The sequence below is a fragment of the Kogia breviceps genome, chromosome 2 (assembly GCF_026419965.1).
Source record: "Kogia breviceps isolate mKogBre1 chromosome 2, mKogBre1 haplotype 1, whole genome shotgun sequence".
NCBI lineage: Eukaryota > Metazoa > Chordata > Mammalia > Artiodactyla > Physeteridae > Kogia > Kogia breviceps.
The window spans coordinates 90,898,904-90,908,265 of record NC_081311.1 but is presented as its reverse complement, the minus strand read 5'-3'; the positions used below and the strand labels follow the sequence as shown (position 1 = coordinate 90,908,265).

The window sequence follows — 9,362 nt, the reverse complement described above, 5'->3', positions numbered from 1 at the left end:
CAGCCAGAGAGACCAACCATGTGGTTAGAGGGTTGAGACTTTGAGGCACGTGAGATCAGCCCAACCTCTGGGGAGGGGAGGGAGATGGAGATTGAGTTCAATCATATGGCTAATGACTCAATCAATCATGCCCACATAAGGAAACCCCAGCAAAAATCCTAGCTCCTGAAGCTGGGGTGAGTTTCCTGCTTAGTGATTCATATCAGTCAATGTACCAGGAGGATGACCCACCTGAGGACATGAAAGATTTGAGGTTAGGGACCCTCCGGACTTTTCCTTATGTGTCTCTCCATTTGGCTGCTCTTGACTTGTATCCTTTATAATAAAACTGTAATCACAAGTATAGTACTTTGAGTTTTGTGAGCTTTTCTAGTGAGTTATCCAAGCTGAGGAGTGGAAACCCCCATATTTGTAGCTAATTGGTCAGACTTGAAAGTGACCTGGCAGCCCCCCTCCCCCATCTGAAGCAAGGCCAGCCTTGTGAAGGACGGTGCCCTAACCTACAGGGTGTGAACTAACTCTGAGTAGTTACTGTCAGGATTGAATTGCAGCTGTGCCTCCAACTAACTTATATTCATACTAAGGGGCTCTGGGGAGACACAATTTCCTAACCCAAATTGGTGACTAATTGCACAGAGAGAGGTGTTGGTGACACCATTACAGGTCCAAAGCGTAGATTGTTGGGTTTGGGGGTGTGGTAGTGATGTTGAAAACTGGGCCTCTGTGCACTGGTGCTGAATCAAATCTCAGAGACAGACTTTGGGGTGAAGTAGAAAAGAATAGCTCTACTGCTTTGCCAGGCAAAAGGGGATGCAGTGGGTTTGTGCCTCAAAAACTGTGTCCTAACCAGAGGAGATTTGGTGAGTTTTATGGCAATGATTCAAAGGTGGGGTTGCTGATAAAGATCAGTGTGTCCTTTAATCTGTCCTCAGATGGTCTCCTGATGAGCTTCTCAATGTTATCAAACTGTGATCTTCTCTGGAATGAAGAATGCTAACATCTTCCATTTCTTGGGGATTTTAGTCCTGTAGAAGAGCTCAAAGATATTGTTATGTGTGTCCCTTGAGAAGGAACCAGGCCCCTGCCCCCCTAGTGCAGTAGACGCTGCACTACTGTTTCTTTACTGCTCCTCCCTTGTCTATGCACCCCTCCCATTCCTGATTACCAACTGTTTGAACCTGCCCTTTGGAACTCAGAGAAGTTTATGGAGGCTGGAGTCTAATACCTACAAACAAGAAATGAGGGACACAGAAAGGCTTCCATGCCCAGGAGCCCCACAGGGTCCTGCTCCATTTTAGTAGAAAGAATTCTGAGATGGTTTCCAAGATTTCTGTTCCCTGTTGTCTACACCCAATAATAATCCTCCCCACTTTAGCAGGACGCAGCACTGTGAATATGGAGGATTTCACTCCTGTGATTAGGTAATGATATATTACATCACGATTTCAGCCTTGTAAAACCCTGAGCAGAGCACCTGGCTTAACTGAGCCCAAACTTCTACCATGAGATGATAGATGATTGTTGCTTTAGGCCACTAAGTTTGGGGCCATTAGTATGCAATACAAAATGAACATGTGGGAAAATCTGTACCAGTAGGGAAAGTAGGAGGACACAAACACAAACCTCCCCGAGGTCAAAGACTATTCAGTTGCACATTCCATCCTGCCAAAGGCAAATGGGGTGGTTCAAAAGGAGGGCAATCAGAATGGGGGAGGCAAGGAACCAGATTCTAAGATGAGCTCAAGGAGTTCTTGGGCTGGAGAAAAGATGTTTGGTCTCAAAAGAAGAGGCTTAATTTCTGTCTTCAAACACTGAATGAGCTGTCCTATGTCAGAGGTATTAGACATCCCCAAATGACCAGAAGCACACGATGGATGGGATCTCAACATAAGGAAGAAAGTTCTAGAGTAACATTGACATATATACACTACCAAATGTAAAATAGACAGCTAGTGGGAAGCAGCTGAATCGCACAGGGAGATCAGCTCAGTGCTTTGTGACCACCTAGAGGGGTGGGATGGGGGGATGGGAGGGAGGGAGATGCAAGAGGGAAGAGATATGGGATATATGCATACATATAGCTGGCTCACTTTGTTATACAGCAGAAACTAACACACCATTGTAAAGCAATTATACTCCAATAAAGATGTTGAAAAAAAAAGAAGAAAGTTCTAACACCCAAGATGCCTAGAAATGGAAAGGACTGCATTTATTATTTAGACTCCTAATTCATTCCAAATTCTTAATTAATTCCAAGTACACAACATACAATTGAATTAAATGGGAAACTAGGAGAGAAATCAGGGTGAACAAGTGGAGACTAGAAAACTAACCATAGTCATGAGTTGCATTAAAAGCTCTTCCAGCCCACAGTCTCTATGATTCTATGTTTAAATGCCCTTTCAAAGGGTCAGTACCACTTTCACAGGTTGAAGCTAAGAATGTGGGGGGGAATGGAAATGATATTGTACCAGGGACAGAGTGACTCCTGAATCCTGCCCTGCTCAAAAGCTGCCCAAAGGAAGAGCATAAACCAAGGCAAAGGAAGGCTCTTGAACACGTTGGAGCTTTAGCCCAAAACAACAGTATAGAATTCTACCAAGTGCGACTGCATCTTGTAGAATAATCCTTTGACTTTTGTGAGGGTTTTCTGATGGCCTAATGCCAAAGCACTCTAAATACCTACCCTATCATTTCACCTCCAAAACAAAAGCCTGAGTCTTGGACCTTACCACTTCTAACTTGAGAAAAGACAATTCCTGCCAGAGAAAAGCAGAAGAGAGTAAAGGAGACCAAAGCAAGCCAGGAAAGGAACCCGATGCTCAGAGGGAGCTGAGCTAGGCCACCCACTCCAGACCTATCTCTACCCAGGGAGAGCCAAACAGTTTGGACTGTTTGTCATCCTGGGGTGTCTTGACTGTTACCATAGACATTCTCTTCACCCCTCTGTAGGATTACAGTCTCCATTTTCTGAATTCCATGCCATCTTTCTTGCTTGATGTGTTTGTTTAGTTGGAGCACATCCTCCAACAGCTTTCTAAGGTAATAGAGGTCAATTTTAACCCTTGCCTGCCTGAAATACCATTAGTCTTTCTTCTCCTTGACTGTTGGTTTATTGAGCATAGAATTCTAAGATGCAAATATTTTTCTCAGACTGTGAAAGCATTGCTCCATTCTCTACCACTTTGCTACATTGCTCTTGAGAAGCCTGAAAACATTCTGATTACTAGTCCATTGTACATGGTCTGTTTTTTCTCTGTGCTTTGGTGTGGTTTTTCTTTTTCTTTTTTAATTGAATTATAGTTCATTTACAATTCCGTGTTAGTTTCAAGTTTATAGCAAAGTGACTCAGTTCTATATAAATACATATATATCTTTTTCAGATTCTTTTCGATTATAGGTTATTACAAGATATTGCATATAATTCCCTGTGCTATACAGTAGATCCTTGTCATTCAACTATTGATATTTTATATATAATAGTGTGTATCTGTTAATTCTATACTCCTAATTTATCCCTCCCCCCAATTTCCATCTGGTAACCATAAGTTTGTTTTCTGTGTCTGTGAGTCTGTTTCTGTTTTGTAAATAAGTTCATTGGTATTATTTTTTAGATTCGAAGTGATAGCATACAATATTTGTCTTTCTCTGACTGACTTACTTCACTTAGTATGATAATCTCTAGGTCCAGCCATGACTTCACTTAGTATGATAATCTCTAGGTCCAGCCATGTTGCTGCAAATGGCATTATTTCATTCTTTTTTTATGGCTGTATTCCATTGTGTGTATATAATGTATATATATAAATCACATCTTCTTTATCCTTTCATCTGTTGATGGACATTTAGGCTGCTTCCATGTCTTGGCTGTTGTAAATAGCACTGCTATGAACACTGGGGTGCATGTGTCTTTTTTAATTAGAGTTTTTGTCTTTTCTGGATATATGCCCAGGAGTGGGGATTACTGGATCATACGGTAGCTCTATTTTTCATTTTTTAAGGAAGCTTCATCCTGTTTTCCATAGTGGCTGCCCCAATTTACATTCCCACCAGTAGTGCAGGAGGGTTCTCTTCTCTCCTGATGCGGTTTTTCTTATCTTTAACCATTGGTTGCCTTCTCAGTGGGCCCTCTCAATCTGGAAATTCATGTATTTCAATTCTAAAATTTCCTTCTTGTATCATTTCTGTCAGTTCCCTATTCTCTCCTCTCCGACATGCAAGCTGGGTGGGGCAACCACAGAGGTGACAATGAACCCTGTAAGCAGCAGGCTTGCATGTCTGAGCCCCACCCAGGGTATCAGGGGAAGTAGTTCCCGCATTTCCCAGCTTTGGTTCTAGGGAATCAGGGCCTTTCTTTCCAGAAGTATTGCCTAAGTAGAAAAAAAGCAAGCTAATTCTCTAACACCAAAAACGTCCAAAGCCAGTGAAAAAGCAACAGCTCTACAGTACTCAGAATCATCCTGTCATCTCAGATCCCACCTGACTAGTGTGGCCTGAATTTACCAATTCAGCTGCTATTTCTTCTAGCAAACTTTGATGCCCGGCCTCTGCATCTCTCTCCCTATAAGACAGAATTCCTCCCTGTATATACTTCCCACACTACTTTTTTTAAATTTTATTTTTATGTTATATTGGAGTACAGTTGATTTACAATATTGTGTTCATTTCAGGTGTACAGCAAAGTGATTCAGATGTATGTATATATCCATTCTTTTTCAGATTCTTTCCCCATATAGGTTATTACAGAATACTGAGTAGAGTTCCCTGTGCTATACAATAGGTCCTTGTTGATTACCTGTTCTATATGTGGTACTGTGTATATGTTAATCCCTTCCACCCAACTTCTATTGCAAATAACTTTCTCCCCTCCATTTTCTCTGTCGTTTCCTTCTGAAACTTACATTACCTCAATGTTAGACCTTGACTTCATGGATTATCTAATTTTATCTTTTCCTCCCTATTTCTCATCTCTATTTTTTTGTACTTCTGACTGAGAGAACTCTGAAAGTTTATCTCCCAACATATCTATGGAATTCTTAAATTCCTGCTATTATATTTTTAATCTCTAATAACTCTTTCTTATTTTCAGACTTTTTCTTTCACACAGCAGCTTCTTCTCATCTGGGGAAGGCAATATTTTGTCTATTTAATTATGGTGGGGTTCTAAGTTTTCTTCCACTTCCCACCATATCTTTTATACCCTTCTTTTTTTCCTGTGGTTTTTGTTTGCTTCTGTTTTGAATTCTTGACATTGTTTTGCCTCTAGTTCACACTAAAAGCATTCTTCAAATGTCTGGTGGCTTTCAGCTACCCATAGTTCAGCCTGAGGAACTCAAGCTGGTTCTGAAAGCAGGGCATGGAAGGGGAAAGCTAATCAGCTAAGGAGTGACAAGGATCCCACTGGCTTTTTCTTTACTGAAGAGTAAGGAATTTTGCTTTCCTTCAAGGCCCACTGCACATAAGAACTGCTGTCCCAGAGACGGCTTCTCTCTCTGTACTCTCATGCACGCTCTGTCTACATTCTGTCTACACTGTCTGCCTACACTGTGATGGGAATAGCTATTGAAGTCCCTCTGGCTTGTTCAGGCACAAGATGGCAGACAGTTTATATGCGTCATGAAAAAGACACATGTTCCATAAGCTTCCCATGGCTGACCACTTCTATGTGGAAAAGTGATGCAGACTCTTTAAACAACTAACCTTCTCTCTATGCTGCTCTCTCCTGGCCTTCCAAATTTCAGCCTGTGAACTATTCCATACGTAGTAAATGCCATCGGGGGCGCTGAGGACCAGCCACAGGCAGCACAGCCATCTCTCTGATCCTCACAAGAACCGTCCTCCATGAGGATCGGTGACCCCACCTTCCAAGGAGGTTATCAAGGTCCTCACTTGGCTCTGATGTCAAAGCCCAGGTTTGTGCCATGGCTGGCCTTCACCTTACCCTGTGGAATTTACTTTTGTTCTGCAAAGAGAATGTGGTTCCCAGGGGGACAGGGTCCCAGCATTCCACGTAGAACTGCCAGGCAGTGTGGTAAGGGCACTGAGGGAAGACCCCCGAAGACGCTGCTTCTCCTGTTCAGCTGTCTCTTGCCCACCGCCAATGGCAAGAGCTGCTTCCACTGCTGGCCAGAGCTGCCTGCACTGATAGACTATGACCTGCAGATTCTTTGGGGCACCCCAGGGCCACCTGCGGAGCTCTCCCACAGACTCCACTCCCTGTTCCTGGACAGTCATGCTTTCCTCGAATCCTGGTATCTTGGTGAGGCACAGACAGGAGACCAGGGTTCAGAGCTGACCCCTTTACCTGGCCCAGGATCTTAGTCCCCTGACTTGCCTTTGTCCCAAATCCCCTTCTCAGGTCAAGACCATTTGGAGGAAGCAGCAGGAACATTATTCACTCACATAGATAAAGCCATTAAGAAGTTTCAAGATGGTGAGGAAGCCTAGTGTCTTAGGGCCCCAGGGCTTGGGTTGACAAAACCTGGCCCTCCAAGGCATTCCCAGAAGACCACTAGCGGGGTGGGGGTGGGGGGGGTGGGGGGTTGTGATGGGTGGGGTCAGAGACAGCAACTATCCGTGTGCACTACAGATTTTCTGTCTGAAAAACCTAGTTTGAATTCCCGACCTTGAGAAAGTTATTGATTCCACCTATGAAATGTAGATGGCTTCTTCCTTCCTGCTCTACCCAGATAAACCATCACTTCTGGAAGAGGTTCATGTCCTGAAGCAGCAGTTTTCCAAGCATCTGGAGGACCTATCTGAAGAGCTGAAGGAGAAGGGTGAGAGGTGGGGCTGGCCCCTGCCTGCCCCCCAGCCCTTCACCTCCCGGAGACCTAAGGAGGCAGAGTCCAATCTGCAGCTCCCCGCCCCCAGGCCCCTCCCCAGGAGACCTCACCTCACCCTTCCCTCACCCAGGGCGCCTGACCACACCTTCTCCCAGCTTCGCTTCCTGTTCACACCCCGACCTCTCCCAGCTCTGTCTGCCCAGAACCTCAGTCTCTCTACCGTCCCACCCTCCCGGGCAGCCTGCAACAAGTCCTGTGGTGAGTATTTTGGGGACCATGCCTGGGTGAGGGCTGAGGGGCACTTGGCCCTCGCTAAGTCTCCTGCCCCTTCTCTCTCTCAGACATCCACTCCACACTGGAGGTCATCAGCTGTGCCCACTTGCAAGACCCACTTCCTCACCTGCCAAGACCCCACTCTCTGCCCAGGTCAGTGGCCAACCAGCCATCTTGGCGTGCAGCCTCCCCATCTCCACCTCCAAGTCCATTGTTGTCTCTGTCTGGACTGTCTTTCTTGTCTATACTGATACCCCTTCTTGCTCTCCATCCTCCCTGGGGAAGGTAGCACCTCCCAAGATGTCTGGATTCCACGTGCCCAGCTTCAGAGACACCTGCCCTAGGACATGCCCCCTGGGGGTCCGTCAGGTCCTCAAAACCAGCATGCCTGGGGACATGTCCAAGCCCATCTCCACCCCCAAATCTGCTCTTCCCTCAGGACCCCTCTCAGCAAATGTCCCACTCAAGCTCTCAACCTCCTAAACCAGGGGTCCCCTCCCCCTTACTCAGTGTGTGTAGTCACCAGGTCTTGCTAAACAATTCTTCAGTGTGTTGCCATGTGGTCCTTCCAGCATCTACCACTCCTCAGGCAGCCTCACCTCTCACCTGGATTATGGCAGCATCTCCTAACTGGCCTCCGAGACCCTGTTGGCCCCATCTTACTCAGCAATCAAAGAACCCTTCCCCAAGGAGCCAGTCTACCGCCGACCCTTCCTGTTATAACTTTCCCAGGGGCCCCCAGATAAAGTCCACCCCCCTCCTCGGGAGGCCCTACTCACCTCCCCCCTCCCCAGCCACATGGAGCTGCTGACACGCTGGAGAAACGGCTTCATGCTTCTGTCCTTGAACACTCTGTGTCCTCTGCCTGGAACACAGTTTGGTCCCTTGACCATCTGAACTGAACTCCTACTGGTCTTTCAAAGTCCAGCTCAGAAGTCCTGTTTCCCGAGAAGCTTCCCCTGACCAGCTCCCACTCCCCAGGCTCATGGGCGCTCGCCCAGATCACTCCTCCTCCCTGCCCCGCCCCGCTTCCCTGGGACACCACAGCAGAATCGTTTGCTTGTCTCCCTCCTAGAGAGCAGGGATCCTGCCTCTCTCATCCTTAGATGTAGGTGGGCACACAGTAGGTGCTCAGTGTCTGCAAACAAGTGACTGAGTGGGTGAATTAAAGAGGGAGAGAATGCAGTCTCCTCTCAGAGCTGAGATGGCCCTGCCTGCTGCCCAAACACTGGCTCCCTCTTTCCCACCCCCCACAGGGACCAGGAGGAACTTCCTGTGGGCTGTGAGCCTCGGCATTGCTCTGCCCCTGGCGGCCCTAACTGGAGGTGGGTGAGTGCCTGCTTCAAGCCCCAGCATCCCCAAGGAAGACACGCCTACTCCTAGACTGACCCATCTCCACCCCGATTCCTGGCCCAGATGTTACATTTTCTGGTTCGAGAAGAAGAAAAAGAAGAAGGAGCAGGAGGCAGAAAAGGAGGTCCTGGGGCATCCAGAACTCTCCCATGGAGGGGAAGCTGTGTCCGCCTGGGGGCAGCAAGGCTAGCGACCCCAAGTCTGGCTCCCGGGGCCTCACATCCAAAGGAGTATAGGATCAAGGGCCAGGACTCAGGAGGGCCCCCAACAGCCCCCAGTGTGAGCAGACCCACCCAGGGCCAGGCGCCTGGGACAGAGCAGCAGCCATGCCCCAAGTCTCTACCTGATCCACAAAGTTTCCCCTACCCATAGCTGTAATCGTCCCTCTGCAGCGACCCCTCCACCCTTTGCCACCCTGCTCCCTGACCGCACAGACTACGAACACGCCCCCCTTGCCCTCTGCACCTGGTTGGGTTTGGCCAGCAGGAGGTCAGAGGCAGAAGCAGGGACCCAGCGGGGCCGCTTGTCACTTTCATCCGAACAAAGGCCTCGGGTGCTGTCAGGAAGCTCTCTTATCTCTGGGTTCTGGTAACTGTCCCTCCCCCGACCTTTCCAACCTGGAGTGGTAACAGTTCCGAAGTTCCGAGGCCCGCGCCCACGCTTTGTAAATAGCCTTTAGTAAAACAGCCTCCTAGTATTCTGATGGACTGTGCCATCCGCTTCCTACCGGGTCCTGCACGTTGGCAGTCGAGACTGAGATCCTCCCCAGGCGGGCGCCCGCGAGGACCGTCTCCTGTCCTCACCCTCTTCCTGCCAGGCCACCACCCTTCCCTTCCAGAAAGATCCCTTTCCTGGTCCCAGCAGTGGCAGCTCTGCAGGATCACAGTAGCCTCAGCTGGGTCCAACACCAGAGATGGGGGGGGCAGCAGCGGCCTGGCTCCCTCGAGGCGC

At 47.8% G+C, this 9,362-nt stretch overlaps 1 protein-coding gene across 1 annotated transcript; it reads left to right on the top strand.

Annotated features, from left to right (window-relative positions):
- The first annotated feature begins 209 nt into the window (after positions 1-209).
- On the top strand, positions 210-8,601 carry TEX51 (testis expressed 51). Its single transcript, XM_067023063.1, is given in 7 exon segments — positions 210-253; positions 6,081-6,259; positions 6,690-6,779; positions 7,127-7,161; positions 7,163-7,211; positions 8,315-8,387; positions 8,475-8,601. Coding segments are annotated over 7 exon segments (597 nt in total).
- Positions 8,602-9,362: the final 761 nt, after the last annotated feature.